At 37.6% G+C, this 24,725-nt stretch overlaps 2 protein-coding genes across 3 annotated transcripts in view; one reads left to right on the forward strand and one right to left on the reverse strand.

Moving 5' to 3' along the window:
* The window catches only part of sult4a1 (sulfotransferase family 4A, member 1), a 282,375-nt gene that overhangs the window by 212,159 nt on the left and 45,491 nt on the right, over positions 1 to 24,725 (forward strand). The window lies entirely within an intron of this gene.
* The window catches only part of scube1 (signal peptide, CUB domain, EGF-like 1), a 123,730-nt gene that overhangs the window by 59,117 nt on the left and 39,888 nt on the right, over positions 1 to 24,725 (reverse strand). For both annotated transcript variants that reach the window (XM_022671821.2, XM_022671820.2), the window contains exon 5: positions 1,470 to 1,595. In XM_022671821.2, the coding sequence (XP_022527542.1) occupies positions 1,470 to 1,595 (126 nt within the window). The remainder of the gene's footprint in view (positions 1 to 1,469; positions 1,596 to 24,725) is intronic.

Genomic DNA, 24,725 nt, shown 5'->3' on the forward strand with positions numbered 1-24,725 from the left:
CCCAAAGTCAAACAATGGTTGACACCCAACGCCAGAGCAACGTAGGCCCAACGTCAAACATTGGTTGACACCCAATGTCAGACCAACGTAGGCCCACTGGCCAAAATGACATTGGACCAACGTGATTGGCCAACATTATGCCAAAGTAAACAATGAGGTTGAGCCAATGTTGAGACAACGTATACTTGGTATCTGGGATAACTTTAATATAGTCTCCAATATTACATTTACAATGTAAAAAATGATAAAAAATGATTTTACTTTGGATTTATGTGATTTAATGTGCTGAACAGTCTCAAATAAATAAAATGTTTTTAATTTACTCAATTCCTATATTTAAATTAGCTAGTTCTGGCATGGATGTATTAAAGTAATGTATTTTATTCTAAGTAAGTTTAAAGTGACGTTTGTATATATATGTGTTAGTCCTGATGCTGTCAGACTGCCTGCTCTGGATGCTCAGCTTAGCAACAAAGACTCCAATTCCCAGCATGCTCTCACTGGACTTCCCTGACTCTGCTGATCACATGGGGCTACGCTGCTCTTGCTCTCCGAGCTTCTGATTGCACACACCTGGTTTGTCTTGTAGGAATACCACTCTGTTTCTATTGTTCCCTCAACAGATAATTTAATTAAGTCCTCTAGCTCTTCTACTAGGCGTTTTTTTTTTTATTGTTACTGACCCTTTTTGTTTTTTTTGACTACTCTTTTGCCTTCTCTTTCCATTGTTTGTTTACTGTTGCCGAATCTATTTTTGTATAGCAAAAATGTTTGCTTAGCCTTTTAGCTGTTTGGATTCATTGTGTATGAGCTTTTTCTGTAAGTCTAATCCCTTTGTTAATAAACTGTTTAGCCCGCATAACAATATAAACACTTTAGGGCAGCCAAAAGGGTTATGCCTGTATTGTGTTTTTAATAAACTAAAGTTTATTAAAATTCAAATGCACTGCTCTGTTCATGTGAGTTTAAAAAACTTTGAATTGCTGGGAAATGCTGACTCTATGACTCTTACAACTCTAATGACGTGATATAGTCATTTAAAGTGCATTAAAATAATAGCGGAATGTTTATCACATCACAAGTCATTTTTAAGTTTGGAATAAAAATGATTCAGTACGACATTTTCATTTATTTAATTTAGGTCTCTGTGGTGTATGAATAAAAGGCTATTATAAGGCAAAATATACCACATTTTGTCACTATAAATATAAATTCTATAAATATTAAACCCTTTTAAGATGTTATGTAGATGCTATGTAATGCCAAGTCTGCAGAGCTTCACACATAAATGTTGTATTTTCTTCTACAACAAGGTTTTCCCACATAAAATAAATGATCTATCCTGTCTCATCAGCCTGATCTAAAGACCATAACTTTGCCAAAAACTGACCAAGTCCTTGGAAAAGACTGAGACTGAATGCAGAGTGTGTTACTGGTGTATTTTTCTGGTGAAACGGTGAGGTACGTACATCTGCAGTCCTGCTGGTTCTCCGCCAGTTCGAACCCCGGCCGGCACTCACACGACACGCCACCTTTAGGAGTCTCCCTGCAGATGTGCGCGCAGCCATGATCTTTATTCATGCAGTTCATCCCGTCTGCAGGGAAAGAGAAAGAGAGAGAGAGTGAGAGAGAGAGAGAGAGAGAGGGAAAGAGGGGGATGTTAATTTACAGCTAAAAGACGTGTACTCCACTACAAACAATCCTCCTGCAGCCTCCTGGTGATGGACGTGTGATTTTTATGAGAGGTGTAAATTAGCTTAATGTTTCTGCCACAGCGCTCTTTATACACACAGAAAGAGGACTGACATTACCGCTGACCCGCGGATCCCCACCAAAAAAAAAACAGTCTGCTTAAATATCACGTCCAAATACTCCCAACCTTTTGTGTCTGCGCACTCGTTTGTCTCCCTCCCCCTTTTTTTTTGTTCCAGAGCTTTTTCTTGCTCTCTCTTCATCTCTATGTATTTCTAAGACTACTATTCTCCACCTACAGTAAAGTTTTAATGGAACTCATGTGAAAAAAGCAGAAATATTTCAATTCTATTGGGTATTAGTTGGGTTAATAATACTAAAATATTAATACAAAAAAAACCTGTGTCTCTAGACAGCCGTATTCCACATTTCAGGCCATATGTTGCACCCTGGCCATAGGTGACAGGGGCTGCAGCATTTAAGGCAGAAAAGAAAAATAAAGTCAATAATGATAAAATAACAGCTAATCAATGCTGATTTCAGCTTCCCATCACAGAGGAATTAAGGAATGGACAATAATAATTAATTTCTTCACCATCTTCTCCCTTTTCTGAAAACATACAATAAAATAAGCCCTAAAGTTAACTAGTAAACCAGCAGCAGCAGCAGCAGCAGCAGCTAGGTTACTGAACTTTAGCATTCCAACGCAATCATCACATCATAGTTTAGATCAGAAAATATCTGCAAATTATCTTCTTGCAAATGTTCATATTAAGGCCCAATCCTTGTCTATACCACTTACCCCTATTACTTGTTTTTGAGTGTAACTCTCCCCCTAAGAATTGGGAAACCCTTCAAGCACCCGATACATCATCAGAATGACAGAACAAAACTTAAATTATTCTGATCTGAAATAAACCAAAGTAGACACAATCAGAAAGGGTACATTTAGAGAAGTATAGGAGCAGCATTTAATGATAACACCTTTCCAGCTGTAAAGTATGTGTCTGGACTAATTATGCATTGGGGTTGTGTTGCTGTTAGTGGCATTGGCAGCACTATTCGTTTATATTAATTGAGGGAATAATAATCTGTTAAAAGGATGCAACTGCAAAGAGAATTAGGATAATAGGATAATAACTCAACATTTAGGCCTTAAAATCTGCCATGCACTTCCTGAACAGACACAACACAAACTGAGGCTCTTTAAAAAACTGACACAGCACACTTTCTAACCAATGTTTCTGCATGTTTTATATGATTGTACATACCAGTGTACCCTTGCTTGCCATCAGATTGATTATGCAGGACCTTAAGTTGCCTTTTATTACAGTATATGTCATCACTGGCATTTTACTGTGATGCAGTGTAAAATGTAAATGAACTTTGTCCCATTTATTATGATTTGCAAACAAAATATAATGCTTCGAATTATGTAAAAACATTTTAAATAAAGATGCAAGGATGATTCACAGTAGTATACAAAGTAAAACAACTGAAGAACTGTAGATTCATCAAGTTCTACAGCCTGAATCAAACCAACCCAAACCCATCTAAAGAGTGTAGACAGTGTAGAGCACAGTTATCTAACACAGCCTCCTTTCCAGCACTGAAAAAATGGCAACATGAAAGAGTAACATGGAGGAGGTGAAGGGGTGAAGGCAGAAAGAGGTACTTGTCTGCCTTTAATGGGCGTCCTGGTCATCCTGAAGCTCTGGCGATGGGCGGACAATGAGGCGAGAATGTGTGTACACAAAAGCAGGTCTCTGTGGAAACGCCACGGCGTCCTGCATCCTTGTTCTGCGAGCGGAGACTCTTCAGAAGTGCGGTTCTCAGGATGCTGGGGGAGGGGGGGGGGGGGGTGGTGGAGGAGGTGGGGTGCTGCTTTTCATATGGGCAGTAGTGAGGGTGCCTTGATGTGTCTAATTATCATGCCTTCACCACCCTTCAGAGGGCCATTAAGCACTTAGCAGGCAAAGAGGAATGCCCTGCTTCACCCCAACAGCACTGGAGTGTGTGTGAGTGTGTAGAAGTGTGTGTGTGTGTGTGTGTGTGTTTAGGAGTGTGTGTGTGTGTGTGTGCGCACAAATGCAGGGCTATGTAAAACTATTGTACGCATTCCTGTACAACAAGACTGACAGCACAAGACGTTCACTCCATAGAACCGGCCTGTGGTTGCCAGATCATTTTATAATCACCTTATTTATACACACCGAAAAAAATGCTGAGTAAAATTTAATTTAAAAAAAAGTTTCGCAACTTTCTGCTCATTTGCTTTTTTTAAGTAAATTTAATTTCAGATAAATTTAAGTAAATTCAACTCTGTTTCAAGATTTAAATAGATAGAGTTACACAGAGTAAATAAGTGAACTGAACTTCAGTCAATCCTTTCTTTTAGTAAATTTTACTTCATTTATTTTTACTGAACCAATCCTTTCTTTTAGTAAACTTTACTTCATTTCTGCATACAATATTACCTACTTTTAGTTAAAACACACATATTACATTGTGTCAACACATGGATGGCATGTAATAAATTATTTTTAATATACTAAACATGCCATCCATGTGCTGAGACAGTGAGATTTGGTCTGTTTATGTAAATATTTGAATATGTTTTAACTAAAAATATTAAAATTTCAGGAATTATAATATATTATGTATCATAAATTATTTAAGTTATATTGTATAAATGAAGTAATTGTAATTAGGTAATATTGTATGCAGAAACTAAGTAAAGTTTACTAAAAGAAAGGATTGATTCAGTAAAAATAAATGAAGTAAAGTTTACTAAAAGAAAGGATTGACTGAAGTTCAGTTCACTTATATACTCTGTGTAACATTTAAGTCTTAAAACTGAGTTGAAGTTCTTAAATGTATCTGAAATTAAATTTACTTTAAAAAAAAACTTTTTTAAAGTAAATTTTACTCATCATTATTTTCAGTACAGGCCAGATGGCCTCACTACTGCAGAACCGTTGTGATTTACAGTCCAGATCAAGATTTAATCGAACTTTCACCAGGTGACCTGAACTGGCGCCTCACAGAGCTGCGCTGGTCCAAAGCAAGCGCGCCGTTTCACCAGCAGATTTATTTGAAGGAGCGAGCACGAGGCTAAAATGTCATCTGGGCTCTCTGCTCAAACTGCAGAGAAGTCAAATAAACTGGCGGGAGAGAGGAGAGGGGAACGCTGCTCCGCTCTGCTGAATCACCAAACACTGAGCCGACCCTCCATCCGTCAGCGCGGCGCACCAGGAGCGCTCCACAAAAGAGGGATTGACTGAGGGAGGAGGTGAAACCTTCACCTTAGCTCTCCAATCATAAGACCCGGGCCGTCTCTGCTATTATTTTAACACATGTGCCGTACTCAACGGATTTCATCAGGTTTCAAATGAACCCAGCTCTTCTGAACTGCAAAAAGTAGGGATGCACTGAATATTTGACAACCAAAAAAATATTTGCCAATAGATTTTTAATAGAGTTATTTTCAAGTTTTCATCCTATTAATCAACACCTGGTTTGGTAAATTACTGATAAATTTGGTAAATCAGGTGAGCTGCTGACGGAACTGAACATAATATACACATGCTGGCTGAGGTTCCATTGCTGTTCTGTTTGTAGCTGTGCTGTTTGGCTTGTAAGCGCTGCATCGATGCTAGGTTACCTGTATGTAGCGGAGTAATACATGGAGAGCTTCGGTTACAGTGCATTACCGGCTGATAATGGCACTCGTAGAACGCCTCTCAACCAATCACATTGCAGGGTCAGAACTTACTGTGGTATGATATTATGTATACTATTGAGTACATTTGTGTGTTACATTATTATCTACTGTTTCTACTTAACCAATGTCCCAATGCTCATTTCTGAATACACAAAAAGTTGTTCACAAAAATACGTTAAGTGTTACATTTTTGTCAAAAACAGTCTTTAGCCTAACGTTTCATTTTGTTGTGTTTCGTTTTAAGACAAAAAATAATTATAATTTAAGTGCATCGCTACTGCAAAGGAAAGAAACCTCAGAAAAAGAGGTTACAGAAGTGATGAGAAAGGAGAAAGTGATGGGGAAAAGAAGGCGTAGGTTTAGAGGAAAGTTAATATGTGTGTGAGGTGAAGCCTGGCCCGTGTTTTGACTGCAGATGTCAGGGAGTTCAGGGGTGCTGAAAGGCTGGGGAGCTTGAGAGCCAGTGACTCTGATAAGAAGTGCTGCCTCACTGCCTCGCTCCAAACATATCACAGCCCTGTTATTCCAGCCCAGGAGAGCATTTTCTCCCTCAACCCAAACAATCATCTCCTCCGTCAGCCGGCCTGCTCTCTGAAACAAACCAAGAGCACCAGAGCTCAGAAACACACAGAGAACCGGATCACCACCACCAGTTCACCAGCTGCCTGTATGCCTGACAGAAAGAGTGTGTGTGTGTGTGTGTGTATGTGTGTCCTTATGTGCAGTTGCCCGTAAACCCACCACTTAAAAGAAGTTTTTCCAAATCAGACGTTCAAAAGGCTCAAGTACAATATCAAACGGAAGCTCTTTTCAAAGCCTCATGTATTACAATTTACACAACAATTACACCCAGGCTGACCGCAGCTTTTCTCTGCACACATTAAAGAGTGAACTGAATGTCTCTAGACTGATGTACCATATTTTTTGCACTTAAAATCCTTACATTTTCCCAAAAATCGACAGGTTGTCTTATAATCCAGTGAATGAATGTATGAATTCTACCAGTCAGGTATTTAGGAGCAGTAAAGCCACTCCACTGAAGTGCAGCGTTATAAGGGTGAGTTTTCAGTGAAGTTTCTCCAGCACCAAGGCTGGAGCAGTATTAGCATTAGCTGCTAATTAGCAGGGCTAGCTCTTTCTCCATTCAGAGGTGAGTATATTAGACTGTAGTCTGCGTCTTTGCTGTGTTAAAACAAGCTACATGGGAGATAGATAGATAGATAGATAGATAGATAGATAGATAGATAGATAGATAGATAGATAGATAGATAGATAGATAGATAGACTCAGTAGCAGTTACACAACACAGTAGAAACAAACAACAAATTACTAAATACTAAATATAAACCTGTAAAGTATTGTATTTTACTGTATTTATTGCATTTAAAAAAAAAAACATTATCAAAATAGAGCTGGAAAGTAAGATGTTGTTGATACTGAACAGCAGCACGTCTCTTCACATAACTATGTTTTTTCCTTGATGTATATATAACTTTGACACTTTTAAACTGTACCAGTCAAAAGTTTGGACACACTGTAAACTCAGTGGTGTTTCATTAAGTTTTTAAAAAGTTAAACAAACTAGAGTATGTTTTATATTTTAGATTCTTCAAACTAGCTCATCTTGCTTAGATGACAGCTATGCATACCTTGCCGTTTTCTCTTTCAGCTTTATGAGCTGTGCCTTGTCTCTTAATAAAGTGTTTGAGAGCATCATTTGTAAAGTAGTGAAGAGGTAGAGTTACAGGTATACAGTGAATAGTGAATATTTGAGTAATTTTCTAATCTAGATTATGAGAAGCAAGAACTACTCAACTAAATAAAGAAAAAAGGCTTTAAAGAATGAAGGTCAGTCAATCTAAAAATATCCGAAAAGTACAGTCGGAAAGAACATCAAAAACAATATGATTAAACTGGCACTCATCAGGACCACCCCAGGAATGGAAGAGCGAGAGTTTCCTCTGTTGTACAGGATACGTTCATCAGAGTTACCAGCCTCAGAAACCACAAGTTAACAAACAGCTTCCCAGATAAAAGCATCTAAATTCTTCACAGAGTATTTTAGTTTAACACTAAAATTCGGTAACACTTTATAATACTGTTCCATAGTTAATAGGTAACTAAGCAGGAACTAAGCAGTAACTAATTAATAGTGCTGCATTAACACCTAAATATTTTCTATTAACTACCAGGGAGTACTGAATAATTACTCAGTAGATAGTACTGAACTAATGATTATAGTAGTTCACTATTAACTCCACAATAATTACTGAGACTTACATATCTCCCAGAGAACTACTTACTAATTATGTCTCCTTTATAATAACTATTCATTAATTTCTGCTCAAATCAACATTAATTACTGAAAACCGTTACATCCCACCTGGATCTATAGATCTAAATCAGGCATATTTGAGTTAAATGCATATTAATTGAAAGCATTTTTGAATTAAGCAAGTGACACCATTTGTAGTAGTGGTAACCTTAATTACCTTATTATCCTCAGTTCCTTCCAAATATTAGCAACATATAGTAAAATACTTAGTGTGTATTACTCTGCTTAACCATCATTTTTGGAAGAAAAAAACAACATTATAACGTAATATTATTGCATAGAAGACATTGATGAAAGTTCTCCAGAAGGCACCTAAGACTCTAATGACTGTAAGACAGTAATAATGTAACAATCATTGCTTTATTATTAGGTATCAGCCTTATAAAAGTGTATCTTCAGCGTTTGCAGTCTCACAGAGTTTTTTTTTTCTCTGCGCATTATTAGGGTAATTACGGTAATTTCACAGCGGACGCAGCTCTCCAGGTCCTTCGTGTAAATTCTCTGCTGTGCTGCTGCTGCTGCTGCTGGAGGAGAGACTGCTGCTTTCATATTTCTGTATTTGATTGAAAATAAACTAGTAATCAAGATATTGAGATCTTTTACAGCTTATTTTACCCCCGGATCAGAGGAGGACTTTGTGGGTTGTTAAACAGCTTTAGGATGTGTGTTAGCTAGCTAAGTTAGCTAGGTTATGTGTGTGTTAGTTAGCTAGTTTAAATGTGTGTTAGTTAGCTAAGTTATGTGTGTTCGTTTGCTAGCTAAGTTAACATTTATGTGTGGGTTAGTTAGCTAGGTTATGTGTGTGTTAGCAAGTTAAATGCGTGTGTGTTAGTTAGCTAGGTTATATGTGTGTTAGTTAGCAAGCTAAGTTAGCTAGGGGAAATGTGTGTGTGTTAGGTAGGTTAATTGTGTTAGCTAGTTTAAATGTGTGTGTGTTAGTTAACTAGGTTAAATGTGTGTGTTAGTAAGCTAGGTTAAATGTGTTATTATTATTATTATTATTATTATTATTATTAATGTATATTTCCCTTTATAATACTGTGACATGATCTGCCGTAACTCCTAAAGAAGAACACAGTAACTCCTCAGTCATTAGTCATTAGTTACCATGTTTCTCACTTTATAATACTGTGGTATGATTTGCAGTAACTCCTAAAGAAGAACACAGTAACTGCTCAGTCATTAGTAATTAGTTACCATGTTTCTCACTTTATAATACTGTGGTATGATTTGCAGTAACTCCTAAAGAAGAACACAGTAACTCCTCAGTAATTAGTTACCATTTTTCTCACTTTATAATACTGTGGTATGATTTGCAGTAACTGCTAAAGAAGAACACAGTAACTCCTCAGTCATTAGTAATGGGTTACCATGTGCTGCTGTTAACTCCCGAAAAAAGAAGACAGGGACCCCTTATTAATTATCTATGAAGAACACAGGGATGCCTAGTCCGTTATCTAACACAAATATTTATTCATTTAAACATGAATTCCTCCAGAATAAGGATGTAGGACACAACCTAGAGTAAAGCTGTATGTGAGCCATCACTTCTACTGAGCACATCTCCAGGAGGACTGAAGAAGAGCACAGGTTTAGAATAAACACCTGTAACACACTGACAGAACATTACAAAAATGGGGGTTAAGCAGACTACTGCACATTTCAGTGTGTCTAACATTTGGAAGATATTGAGCATACTAAGGTAAGTAAGGTTAATATATGATAAGTGGTGTCACTGACTTTAATATCACCACTGATAGAATAACCTGCAGCAGCAGATAAACACACTGATAGAGGCTAGCGGTCCGGCGCTGTGGAATTACCGTAATTACCCTAATAAAAGTCTGTGAGACTGCAAGGCTGAAGATGAACGTTTATAAGGTTGGTGCTTAAAATTAAAGCAGTGACCGTTAAAACAAATGTCTACTATGTAATAATATTAAGTTATAAAGTTTAAGCATTACAACACACTGTAGTTTTTTACTATATGTTGCTAATATTTGGAAGATAATGTTGATAATAAGGTAATTAATGTCACTACTACTACAAATGGTGTCACTGGCTTCAAATATGCCTTTAATATCACCACTGATTAAATAATTGTTTGTGTAGACTGAGTTAGATCTATAGTTCCCCAGGTGGCATGTAAGGGTTTTCAGTATCACTGTAAAAAAAAAACACCGTAAAATTTACGGTAAAATACTGGCAGCTGTGGTTGCCAGAATTTTACCGTAAAATAAACAGTTGCCAAGAATTATACTGTAATATCTTTTACATGGCAACCGTTTATTTTACGGTAAAATTCTGGCAACCACAGCTGCCAGTATTTCACCGTAAAATAAACAGTTGTAAATGTATAAGATATTACAGTTTAATTCTTTTCAACAGTAAATTTCACATTCATAAACCGTTTTGTTTACAGTATATTCTTGTAAAAAAAAGTATATTACATTGTAAAAAGCCTACTGTAAAAAAAATTCTTGTCAAATTTACGGTGAAAAATTGGCAGCTGTGGTTGCCATTTTTTACCGTAAAAAATACAGTGATATTGTATATGGCTTTACAGTAAGGTATTTTAACACTTGTAAAAACAACAGTTTGAAAATGTACCAATAAAGAGGAGTTACTGTTAAAATAACGGTGAAATTGTGTATAAACTCATGGTATAGCTGAACAATTCACAACGTAACCCTGTTGCTTTTTAAGTGAAAAACTATCCATTCCACAGCATTTATTGTCCTATTTTATGGTCAATTTTTGTTAAAACACTTGGTATGTGGTTGCATGGGCGTGGTAGTGGGGGGAAAAGTGGACCTGACTACCCAGGGCCCGAGTAGGGAGAGGGGCCCATGAAAATCCTGATTTTTTTTTCGCTCACTTTCCTTTGTTTACTGGCATGGATAGGGGCCCATTAACATAGAGGGTGTACAGGGCCCAGAATTTGCTGCTACGCCCCTGTGTGGTTGTGCAATAATTTTGATTCTCGCTGTAAACATGTGTTGTTAACAACATACAGTTTTAAACAGCATGATCTTTATCAAAATCATTTCATTAACTGGACTACTGCTCACTTACAGCACAGAGATGTGCTCGGAGAGTAAAATCACTTATATACTCATAGTGTAAAACCCAGGCAGGTGGATAAAACCGCTATGAAACTACATCATGGTGACTTCTCTAAACTAAACATCTAATTAACATAACCACGCCCCATAGACAGCTGTGTTACATCCCATTCAGACCCTGCCGATATCAATAAAATCCAGGAGCAAACAAACTCATTATATACAATGCCCTAATAATATCCTTCTCCTTCAATGTAATATACTTTTTTTCACAAGAATATACTGTAAACAAAACGGTTTATGAATATGAAATTTACTGTTGACAAGAATTAAACTGTAATATCTTATACATTTGCAACTGTTTATTTTACGGTGAAATACTGGCAGCTGTGGTTGCCAGAATTTTACTGTAAAATAAACGGTTGCCATGTAGAAGATATTACAGTACAATTCTTGGCAACCGTTTATTTTACGGTGAAATTCTGGCAACCACAGCTGCCAGTATTTTACTGTAAATTTTACATTTTTTTCTCAGTGATTATACAGTAATATGCTGTTTTTAATATTACAATCTATTACCATTGCCATGTCAGTTTTTTAATTTATGGTAATTCAATGTTTATTCTACAACAATAAGCTAGTTCTTGCTTTACGGTTTATTTCTGTTGCCATTTCACAGTTTTTCACTGTAATTTTCACAGACATTTTTTACAGTATTCAATGGTGAAAAGAATATTATTCATGACAAATAAATGTAGAAATTACAGTTTTAGCCGTTATCCAAATAATATGGAAATTTATTAATGGCTTGTGTATTTAACAGTAAAAAAAATATTAATCACAAAAAATGAATGTAGAAATTACGGTTTTGCCTGTTGAGTAAAAATACGGAAATGTAATAATGGCTTGTATATTTAACAGTAAAAACATGTATTATTCACAAAACATGAATGTAGAAAATACAGTTTTGCTTGTTTAATAAAAATACGGAAATGTAATACTGACTTGTATATTTTACAGTAAAAACATGTATTATTCACAAAAAATGAATGTAGAAATTACGGTTTTGGCTGTTATCTAAATAATACGGAAATGTAATAATGGCTTGTATATTTAACAAAGAAAAAATGTATTATTCACCAAAAAATAATGTAGAAATTACGGTTTTACCAGTTATCCAAAAATACGGAAAATTTCTGTTATAAACACAGTGCAAGAGAATTTTACATTGAAATAATGTATTTTTTCCAGAGAAAATGAATTTACGGTATTTTGTTGTTACCGAAACAGTATTTAGCCTTTTTAGCGTTTACAGTCTTTTACTGTCATGGTTTGACAGTTTTTCACCGTAAATTCTATGGACATTTTTTACAGTGTAGTTAATGTTGATTTGAGCAGTAATTAATGAATAGTTATTATAAAGGAGACATAATTAGTAAGTAGTTCTCTGGGAGATATGTAAGTCTCAGTAATTATTGTGGAGTTAATAGTGAACTACTATAATCATTAGTTCAGTACTATCTACTGAGTAATTATTCAGTACTCCCTGGTAGTTAATAGAAAATATTTAGGTGTTAATGCAGCACTATTAATTAGTTACTGCTTAGTTCCTGCTTAGTTACCTATTAACTATGGAACAGTATTATAAAGTGTTACCCTAAAATTCCTTATGTGTTCCTTCATAGTGTGGGTCACTTCAATATTCATTTACAATGTAGGGGGAATAAAGTACAGTGAGTTCTCTGTAATAGGAAAATCAGTGTGTTTTATTATAAGGTAAAATAATATGGCTGTAAATATATATTTTAACATCAGAAAATATTTTTTAAAAAGACAGACTGTGTGGAAAATGTCTGTAAAATACAAAAGACAGGTAGCAAGAGGGACAATCGCTACATCACACAAAGTCACTTTCGATAAAGTTTGAAGGTAAAATAAGAGGAACTCTTCTGTTCTTATGTAACAAGCATAGAGCCTGAATATAAAACACACACCCACACACGCGCACACATACACACACACAAAAGACCTCCTCTTTCCCATCCATCCTTTTGTAAATGCCATTTTAATTGAAATCTGTCAGCCTCTCTCTCTCTAAACACACAATGCTATAGGTACTAAGCCATGAATTTCAATGAGGCTCTTTTTTCAGCAGCAGCCATTGATGTCCTTCAACTGAAAACCAGCTTTTCTAATAACCCTCCCCAATCTCTTCTTTAAACACAAACATTTCTCTCTCTCTCTCTCTCTCTCTCTCTTTTACTCTCACTCTCTTGTGCACTCTGGCTATATTAAGCGCTTTCTCTCTCTCTCTCTCTCTCTCAGTTACACACACATATATATACATATACACACACACACACACACATAGTCACAGTCACACAACACACACAAAATAAAATTCAAAGTTCTGAACGTTCTGCAACTGGTCCACTGAACCTTTATGATGTCAATCACAACAATAGTGGACAAATGATTGTGGGTAGGTGTGTGTCTGTGTGTGTCTGTGTGTGTGTGTGTCTCAAGCTGGAAGTTTATAAAGGCAATGTGACTTTAATACTGATTCTCTCTCTCAAACACTCACACACACACTCACAGTCTTACAAAGTCTGAGGACACAAGCCAGCTGCTGGTACTTTAATGAAGACAGCAAGACATTGATGCCGGAAATGAGAAAGTGTGTCACAGAGAAGGATAGAGTGAGAGGAAAAAAGAGAGAGAGAGAGACAGCAAGAGAGAGAGAGAGAGACAGCAAACGTGAGAAAAACAAAAACAACGACCAACCTTCCTACCTGCCAAAGTCAAGGCAAAAACACACTCATATACCCCTGACTCACTCGCACACAGCTAAAAATATTTCACCCCGGAATAAAAAAGAGAGCAGTTTTGTTTATCCTCAGGAAAGGACAGACAGAAGCCGAGCAGCGGCCGCAGAGCAGAGCAGAGCAGAGCAGAGCAGAGCAGAGGTTTTCTCCCTTAGAGCTAATATTTGAGCTCTGTATTTATAAATGGAGGAAGACAGTGGTAAAAGTTCCAGTGGCCAGCTCTTCTCAACACCTCTGCTGTCCGCGGGTATGTTTAGCCAAACTTCTTCCACCTACCCTTTCCGACCAAAAGCTCCAGGAAGGTTCAAATAAGCTGCTCTCGTACGTCATGCGGCTGACGAAATGACCCTTAGCGAAAAGTTGGTCATTATGTTTTAATTGAGCAGTGATACATTCAAGGTTTGTGCTTTAAGGTGTAATATTGGCACTGCTGTGCTGCGGTCGTAGGCACGATGCTGCGGCCAATTTTACACGGTATAGCAGTCCCTCTCGTGTGTTATTGCTAATAATGACCTTTTCGCTAAGTGTCACTTTGTCAGAACAAACCTTGAGTGTATTATTCCAATTAAACCACAGTTCAATTATCTTTGTATATTGAAGATTATGAAATAAAGAGGACGAGAAAATACGATCTGTTTGGTTATAAAAACACTCCGCAAGTTAAAATTCCATTTCATTGCTGCTCTATTTGTACAGTAGCAGCGCTGTTTGGCTTGTAAGCTCTGCATCGTTGCTAGGTTACCTGTACGTGGCCGGAGTAATACATGGAGAGCTTCGGTTACAGTACATTACCGGCTGATAACGGCACTCATAAAAACGCCTCTCAGCCAATCACATTGCAGGGTCGGAACTAAGTGTGGTATAACAAATATTACATTCATTACTGAGCCTTCATACATCTTCATACTAGGCTACATATGTCTGCTATGTTCTTGATGGAGTGTGGGGCGGGACGTGTGCAGGTGTGATGGATAAACTGTGTATTAACCAATAGGGTGTCGGAATGGTATATATGGTTTATACTTCTCTACATCCAATCAGAATCAGATTGAAACGAGCTGAAATGAAATAGGAGTAATGAAGCAATTTTTAAAATGTAAGGAGTAGATTAGAAGTTCAGATTAGATTATGTAATATATTTGGTAATGTACAGTAACAGGGTTGTGAGTAACAGGGTTGCAAATCTAGGCTAAGTTGCGGTTTACCCCACGAACAGATACTAACTGTAAAATTTAGCTATGTATACAAGATCAAGGACAAACATGGTTATATAAGTATATAAAGAAAAAAATACTCATTATTAGTCTTACAATATGAGTAACAGAGTTGCGTTCACTGAGAGACACACACAACTTGTAAATTGTTAGAGCACTTACTCTTGGTCTTGCCATGTGGGCAGAAAATGTCCTTCCTTTGTCACTTCCTTTGTGCCAGTAGACAAATATTTTTAACTCTTTCTCTGCAGGTAAAATTCCTTATGGTAACAGGGTTGAGCGCATGTTGTGGGACTAAATAACTTAATAGCATAAAAACAATGTAGACCAAAGAAGTTGTTTCATAAGTAAAGGAGATGCAGATCAACAATATACAAGAGGAAGTCATTTATTTAGAGCTTATTTTAATTGTTAAATTTGCCAAAGGAGTTGGTCACCCAATGAGTGGGACAAGAGAAAACGGCCATTTTTTTTAGGTGGTCCAAAGGTATTCGGTCTTTTGAATAATATCTAAGGAGCTTATTTTTTCACCAAATTTTACAGTTTGTCTTATAACAAGTACATTTTTCACCAAAAATTGTCATTTAGATATTTTGGATATGTACATTTGAAATTTAAGTGGTGGGACAGGAAATGTACCAAAATCCTGGAATGTCCCACATGGTCATCTCTGTTTATATAAAACTACATTTTGTAGCATTGTGTGTGTGTGTGTGTGTGTGTGTGGCTTTACTCCGCTTCCCCACAAAATCCAAATAAACCCACTGAGCTCCTATCACCACACTCAGCTGTTTGTCCTGCTGTTTGTTTTTCCCTCTCTTCATCCCTACATCCTTCTCCTCCTGTCCTCCTACGCAGGTCAGAGAATGAGACAGTGAGACAGCAAGAGAGGAGGGGCACGGAGAGAGAGAGAGAGAGAGAGAGACAGCTCTCTGACTGACCAAATGAGGACATACGAGCACGAAGCTGAACCCTATAAGCAAACACCGGAAACCTCTCACAGAAAACAACCTCACACTAATGTCAGAACCATAAAGCAGCCACTACTGGGTTTTCCATTCCTGCCTTTTATGTAAATGTGGATTTTTACCAATTTTCTCCCAATTCAACTCATTCTTTTATGCGTTTTCCTAATAATGGTTGCAGTAAGCCTAGAGCCTACCTGGAATAATTGGGCCCAGGGCAAGAATAGCCCTTTTTTCTATTTTTCATACATAAGGTGCACCAAATAAGGAACAGGTCTCACGGCTGGGTGGCGAAACCTTTAAAGCTAAGCTAAATTAAGAAAACAAAACTGTAATTCTTTAAAAAAAAAAGTCAAATAAGCACTGGATGTTAATCTATACATATATCTCTCCTAAAAACTGTTTATTTGGGTGAGTAATGTGCCTCTGTTTTTTCACAGTAAGCATAGATTTGAAGATTTACACTAAGGCTAGGTGAAGTTAGCGGCTAATGCTGCTTGATAGTGCTACACTAAGGAACCCTGGGTGTTTCGGTAAGCCAGGACGCTATCAGCTATCAGTTCTTCTTACGTAGCTTGTTTTAACACAATAAACATGCAGACTACAGGCTGATAATACTTATCTCTGAATGGCGAAAGAGCTAGCACAGTTAGCGGGTAATGATAATGCTGCTCCAGCAGTGCTAGTCAGGGTTAGCAGCAGGCTACAGGCCAATAATATACTCACCTCAGAATGGCAACCCTTAGCGTGGTTAATGGCTAATGCTAATACTGCTCCAGTCTGGATCTTAGTGCTAGAAAACTAAACTAAAACTCATATAACTTGATAAACTTTATAACTTTATAAGTTTACAATGCTGTACTACAGCAGAGAGGCTTTACTGCTCCTTAATACCTGACTGGAAAAATGTATAAATAAGGCGCACCAGAATATAAGGCACACATAGAGACTGTAAAAAAAAGATGGACGCCGTGTCGCCGTTCCCATTCATTCAATGAAAATGAAGCCAAAATCTTCTACCATGTTGGTGGTCCTCCTGAAACCCGAGTCTGCGCAGTAGAGACCAGAGGAGGGAGAAAGACTGTGGAGAGACAGCCTACTCATTTAAATAACCCCGCCCCTGAGGGCTGCCTCGAGGTCACAGGCTGCAGAGTGGAGCAGAGCGTGGTGACGGTCTGTTAATGGTCCCACCCATAACCGGCCCTTTTACAATAACCACACCTTTTTTTAATAGAGCTGGATAACGTTTTTAAAAACGAATTCTGTGGGGATATAAAAATTTAACAACATAAGCAGAGGTTACACTAGCTGCTGCATTTAAATAAAGGAGATAGAATTATAGTTTACTAGAAAACAACGTGATTGAAAGTTGTTCTGTTTTGCCATTGAAACCTATGGGGATGGGTGGTGTTACACAGCTTTCTGAAACCGAACAGCAGGGGGCGTCCGACCTGTGGTGGCTTCACTTTTGAGAGACGATGCTCTGTCCAGCTGTACACAGTCTATGGGCGCACTGATGATTTTTGTGAAAATTAAAGGATTTTAAATGCACCTTATAGTGCGAAAATTACAGTATGGTTAAAATGTATAAAATATGATATAGAACAGTTAAATCCCTGTGAGAAGCTCACATGCGTTCATGACTAAAGAAGGTGTGTGGGCTTAAAGGTGTCTGTGTGTGCAGTTATGCAAGTTCTACATTTCCACTCTGGCGCTCATAAATCATCAGCCTGCGTTTCTCCACTACGCTCGGAACTGCAGCAGCGGCGCCGGTGTGTGCCCACGCATTAACGATTTTCCCCATCAGACAGACAGACAGACAGACAGAAGGACAGAGAGAGTGTGGAGAGGTGTGCCGCAGACCCAGAGGAACTTCACTATGGTCACTATGAATGGATATTAGATTTACCCACAATAACACACAACTCCCTCTGATGCACAGATTCGTATTTCAGGTACCACAAGCTGAACCCTGAGGCCGCTGTAGATGCTGCTGGTGCTTCCTGGCATTCCTGGCGGTGGGAGCTGCAGACTGGCTGTCGGCATGGCGAAAAAACCCAAATTCCCAATTTACAACCAGCCAACAATTGCCAGGATTTCTGGGGTTGAGCTGAGAGAAGAATTTACAAGGATATTATTTTCACAACATGTGGGGACATCTAATGCCATATTTAAAAGCCTGTCAAATGTTCAGTCTCCAATTTCCACCAGAAACTCCACGTCCAGCAGAGACGTCCATGTGATGTTCATCATTCGTCCACTGTTTTTTTCTTTTTGTTACCGTATTTTTCGCACTATAAGGCGCACAGAATTAGAAGGCGCACTATCAATAAATGTCTATTTTCTGTTCCGCACTGGATAATAAGGTGCATTACGCGACACTAGTAAGGAACAGGGGTGTCTCCATGTTTTCCTTCTTCTACTTTAGCAGGTCTCGTCATTAGGTGGTGAGACCTGTAAAGCTCAACTAAGCTGAGTTAAGTAAACAAAACTGTAATTCTTAAAAAAAAAAAAATCTTTTTTTTCAAATGAATGCTGGATGTTAATCTACACAGATTTCTCTCCTGATAACTGTTTATTTAGTTGCGTAAAGTGCTTCTGTTTATTTCCAGTAATCTTAGATAGCAATTAGCAGCTAATGCCGCCCGACAGTGCTACACTGAGGAACCCTGAGTGTTTTGGTAAGCCAGGGTGATATTAACTAGCGGTTCGTCCCATGTAGCTTGTTTTAACACGGTAAATGTGTAGGCTACAGTCCGATATGCTCATCTTTGAAGGCTGAAAGAACTAGCACTTAGCGTGGTTAGTGGGTAATGCTCCATCAGTGCTAGCTTGGGTTAGCAGCAGGCTACAGGCCGTTAATACCTCTGAGTGGTGAAAGAGCTAGCGCAACCCATTTTCAGCAAAACCATGTCAAGAGTTTACTTTTTAGTTGAGTTCAGAATAGTGTAAAAAGACGGAAAAAAAAATCTAGAAATATAGAAATCAGTCAACTGAGAATGACCAGACTGGTTGGAGCTGACAGAAAAGCTATTGAAACAAAAGAAATTAAAATCTGTACAACTGTGGTGAGCAGAATAGCAAAATGCTGAACTTTGAGGCGTAGAGGCTAAAATTGCAGACGACCAAATCAGATTTCACTTTTTTTTGGAAGAGCTGATGACTTGAAAACATGCAGCCTAATCTGATTACTCTCAATCAGTAATGAGAAATACAGTCAGTTTTGCCAGAATTTGGCAGCAACTAACTAGCATTAATCTATAAATTCAGTGTTTTTTTATTATTTAAAAAATGTTCTGCATTGTAGATTAATACTAAAGTGTTAACATCATCCACGGGCCATGTGAAGAAGAAGTCTGGTTTATAACTGCCTGAACTAAAGAATGATTTAGACAATAAGTAAAAAGCCTTGCCGGGAAAACTTTCAAAGCCATAAAGAGAGAAAGAAAAGAGGCCATGGAAATAAAGCAGTATTAATGGAGCAGTAAGGGATTATTATACTATTATAATTATTTAGAGCCTGACAGGATTTCTTTCTGGCTGATGGAGATACAAATAACTGCTAACAGTGGTCAATATAATTTTATTTTAACATGTAATATTTAAACAGTAGTTTAGTTTAACCTCAAATACGAAAAGTTGGGAAGGAGGAAATTCAGGGCTGGAAAGATGACAATAAATCTAAATTAATAAAGGGGAATACACAAAGGGGAATGTTCTTATAATGGGTGAGTTTTGAGTGTAACATAAAATAAAACAATCAGCGTGTCACTTACCATTTTCTTTAAGAGCCAGGTGTGCTTTGACTTGGCGAATTGCTATTTTAACAGCATAGTGCTTCTGCACTTCTCAGGTGTGTAGGTGCGTGAGCAGGTCATTATGAACAATGTTATTTTTTTTAGTATTCTATTTATTGTTGATGTAAGAAGGGTTTGTGCACTGCTGCATGTCCAGGCATGTACAATCGCCTTAAGGGTGCAACGCGCCTGTATTGCCAAGATAGCAATCAACATCTGACTGTTGTATTCAGGATTCTAATCCACCAACCTGAACACACCTCATTTCAAGACCACCACAGCAATCGGTGATATTCAATATAATCGTAAATATTTTTGCTATTTAAACAATAGAGGCACAAGAGAAAAACTGTTTGCATAGTGTAAGATAGCAATAAGCATCACGACACGGCTTGTGCAGGGTGTAAGATATGGCCCTGAGTTTTTGAGGAGAACAGCTTTAACTTACAACTGCACACCCTCTCCGCTTTTAGACTCTTTGGCCCGCTTTTCTGCGCTACAACTGCGCACTCTCTCCGCTTTTAGACTCTTTGGCCCGTTTTTCTTTGCTACAACTGCGCACCCTCTTCGCTTTTAGACTCTTTGGCACATTTTTCTGTGCTACAACTGCGCACTCGCTCCGCTTTTAGACTCTTTGGCCCGTTTTTCTTTGCTACAACTGCGCACCCTCTTCGCTTTTAGACTCTTTGGCCCATTTTTCTGTGCTACAACTGCGCACCCTCTCCGCTTTTAGACTCTTTGGTCCGTTTTTCTGTGCTACAACTGCGCACCCCCTCCACTTTTAGACTCTTTGGCCCGTTTTTCTTTGCTACAACTAAACACTCTCTCCGCTTTTAGACTCTTTGGCCCGTTTTCCTGCGCTTCAACTTCACTTTCGCCGCTTTTAGACTCTTTGGCCCGTTTCTGACACCCAGTGTTCAAACTTTGAATCTCACATTATAAAAACCTGCTTAACAGTGGGCCAACTTACTGCGGGCTGCTCCAAAAAAAGGAAACAGGCCGCAAATGGCCTGTGGGCCGTAGTTTGGACACCCCTGCTATAGACAGAATTATCTTCAGTCTACAGAAGAGTCTGGGTTCTCTGGTTCTATCTGAGATGTGGGTATAATGACATTTTAGTAAAACAGTACTTCAGGTATGTTAGTAAAAAGCCTCTCCTCCCTAAAAGAAGCTGAAAAGTGTAAAGAACATGCAGTTTTAACAGAGCCTCACTTTACTACAGCAGACTCACGGCGCCAAAGACACACACTCACTCTCACACACAACTCTTACACACACCCAACAGTGCTGAGAGATGAACTGTAAACACCCAACACGTATACGGCGTTACACATACATTAACACACACAGAAACACACACACACACACACACGGTCGATGAGTGGAAGTGATGAGTGAAGGTAAGAGGTTCATTTGGGGTGATGAGTTCCAACGTGTGAAAGAAGGCCTGTCTGTAATTGGTCTGTAAGTGTGTAGTGGTGTGCATATGTGTGTATATGTGTGTGTACATATATACAACTCTGGAAGAATAAAAAGAGAGCACTTCAGTTTTTGAATCAGTTTCTCTGATTTTGCTATTTATAGGTTTATGTTTGAGTGAAATGAACATTGTTGTTTTATTCTATAAACTACAGACAACATTTCTCCCAAACTCCAAATAAAAATATAGTAATTTAGAGCATTTATATGCAGAAAATCATAAATGGCTGATTCATATTCATAAAGTTTTAAGAGTTCAGAAATCAATATTTGGTGGAATAACCCTGGTTTTAATCACAGTTTTCATGCATCTTGGCATCATGTTCTCCTCCACCAGTCTTACACACTGCTTTTGGATCACTTTATGCTGCTTTACTCCTGGTGCAGAAATTCAAGCAGTTCAGTTTGGTGGTTTGATGGTTTGTGATCATCCATCTTCCTCTTGATTATATTCCAGAGGTTTTCAATTTGGTAAAATCAAAGAAACTCATCATTTTTAAGTGGTCTCTTATTTGTGTGTATGTATGTATGTGTGTGTGTGTGTGTGTGTGTATGAGAGCATAAGGAAGTCTTCAAATTGTGAAAATGATGTATGACTCATTCTACAGTTGTTGTTTCTATTTTGAGTTGATGTAAAAGGATGTGTGAAAGAGGGAGCGATAGAGAAAGTGTGTGTGTGTGTGTGTGTGTGTGTGTGTGTGTGTGTGTGTGTGTGTGTGTGTGTAGTAGTATGTTATTCAGTCCAGGGTCATCACTGGATATTAGTAAACTGTCCACAAACAGACCTCTTGTTCTCTTGTAGCCCCTCCCCCAACACACACACACACACACACACAGACACACACACACACACACACAGCTTGTTGACACACTCGAGTCAATGCACATACACACAGTGTATGCTCACACACTCACACACACACACACTCACACACACACACACACACCAGGTTTTTGCTTTTGAAGTAAAAATATCGAGCACATGGTCAGAGAGAGATGCACACAGAGTTATGGGCTTCCCAAAAGCAAACAGTGAATATTTCTATTTCTGTTTCTTTCTCTTATTTTCTCCAACTGCAGGCCAGCTCTACATATTCCCTCCTCTTCTTTTAGTCACATTTTACTTCATTTACAGTGGCTTGCAAAAGTATTCATACCCCTTGAATCTTTTCATATTGTGTCACCTTACAACCACAAACTTAAATGTATTTTATTGAGATTTTAAGTGATTTTTTTATCAAATAAGATGAGCAAAAGTATTCAGCCCCTTTATGTCAATACTTATTAGAGGTCGTTTGTTCTGCATACAAGTCTTACTAATAAACTGTTAATAAACTAATGCAAAGTTTTGGTACGATGATATGTATTCCAAATGTGCAGCTATCAATAAACAGTCCAAATCTATATATGACAAGAAAAGCACACTTTTTTATCATAATGCCAACATTTATTACAATAATACTAAAAAAAAAAAAATTAAGAGAACTTATTTTTCTGATATATTACTGTACTGAAATTGTAGTGAACTTGTTTAACTCTCAAGTCTGAAAAACTTGAGCCCACTATTTTGACAGAGGAACAGTCAGACAGAGAGAGAGAGAGAGAGAGAGAGAAAGAGAGAGAGGAGGAGAATTAGAGCTGCTTGTGAGAAATAAAAATGAAGGAGAGGTCAGCTGCTTTCCACATTCCGCACATGTCTGTGAGTGACATCACAGAAATGATTACAGCATAGCCCACTCACTTCCATGTATCTGTATGTGTGTGTGTGTGTGTGTGTGTGTGTAAGGGTTTTATTTGCCCTGCGCTGGCTAATGCAACAATCTAAATATAAATGTGTTTTTCACTTCTCTGTGTTTTTTACCTCTCTGACAGATAGAAAATGGCAAAACATGTAGGTAGATAGATGTGTAGAACACACACACAGACATGTCATACACTAAGCTGAATACCCACTCCTCACTCACTGCACACACACTCACACACACAGTCTGCAAGCATTTGACACCCACAGACAAAGAAACACATGTCAGAGCACTCAACCCCTGACTGTTAGTTCAGCTCAGGATAGCAAACAATATTACAGGTTCCAAATCCGGCCTTTATTAACACGAGAAAACAAGATCAAGGTCAACTCTGAATTTAAAGTTATTAGTTGACTGACAGTGAAATAATAATAATAATAATAATAATATGGCATCAGCAATTGTTCATTAGTTACATGATGAAAACCTGTATGAAAAACTGCTGTCTGGACCACAGCCCTGTCTGTGTGTACACTAATCAATGCCTTGAATCTCTTTACCCTCATTGGTTAGAAAAGCATGGGGTAATCATGTAAAAGCCCACCTTGCATCAGCGGGTATTTTTACTTTGCACATAAAATATATGCTGCCTGAAAATGTTACAATTAGAAAGATGCAATAAAGCTTTTTTAACCCTTGTGTGGTGTTCATATGTTTGTCACTCGTTTACTTTGTTACTTGTATTTAATTCAGCAAAATTAAGCAATTTTACATTAAAATGCTTTACACATGCTTGCTTCACCTAAATTGTAAGCAATATAAACAGCTTACATGGTTAATATTTGCCCTTTACCTTTCTTATGTTACATTTCTTTCAAAAAGTGCTACTCTTTTTTTATTAGTTTTTTAATAAAATGTAAAAGAAAATGAATTAAACTCAAGATATGAGTAGAAAATTTGTTTAGTTTCAAATTTACAAATGAAGCAATGTTTATTAGCCCTTGGCCAAACATACTGTATGTAATATAAATGTGTAAGGGGGGGGGGGGGGATGTACAGTGTGTGTTTATCGAAAATGTGTTTTGATATATGTTTTTCACAAAAAATGAGCCAATGCCAATGAGTTTGAGTTAGAAAAAATATTTTTTTAGTATCATTTGATGGAAAATGAAAACGGGTCCCACAAGGGACACACACAAGGGTTAAAATAGAGAGAATAATAAACTCAAATCAATGAGACTGGACAGAGAATTAGCTGTATTTCCTCCCATTCGACAGGTACGTATAATGTTTTGGGTAACCCTCCTTGTGCTAACAATGTTAACCAGCTAATACAGGTAGTGACTGATAAACTCATGTGAACCCATGAATTAGAAAAACATAATGAAGAAAAGAAAAGATAAACTTGTTGGTCCGGCTGATATGGTAAAAATACTGTATCAAGATGTTTAAAACCATTTTCACGATACACAACATATATCTTGATATTTTGATACACATGAACAAATTCAAACACTATTCAGTATGGAAAAAGAGTGTTTTAATATAATTATCCTGTTCTTTATTCAGTTAAACATGACTAATTACACTCTTTGTAAGACTCTAAGGCAGTCCACTGCTATAGCTATAGTTTCTCTGATTTTACCCAATTGAAAATCTATGGAATATAATCAAGAGGAAGATGGATGATCGCAAGCCATCAAACCAAGCTGAACTGCTTGAATTTTTCGCACTGGGAGTAAAGACATAACATTATCCAAAAGCAGTGTGTAAGACTGGTGGAGGAGAGAACATGATGCCAAGATGTATGAAAACTGTGATTAAAAACCAGGGTTATTCCACCAAATATTGATTTCTGAACTCTTAAAACTTTATAAATATTAACTT

Source organism: Astyanax mexicanus, chromosome 2 (assembly GCF_023375975.1).
Source record: "Astyanax mexicanus isolate ESR-SI-001 chromosome 2, AstMex3_surface, whole genome shotgun sequence".
Classification (NCBI taxonomy): domain Eukaryota; kingdom Metazoa; phylum Chordata; class Actinopteri; order Characiformes; family Acestrorhamphidae; genus Astyanax; species Astyanax mexicanus.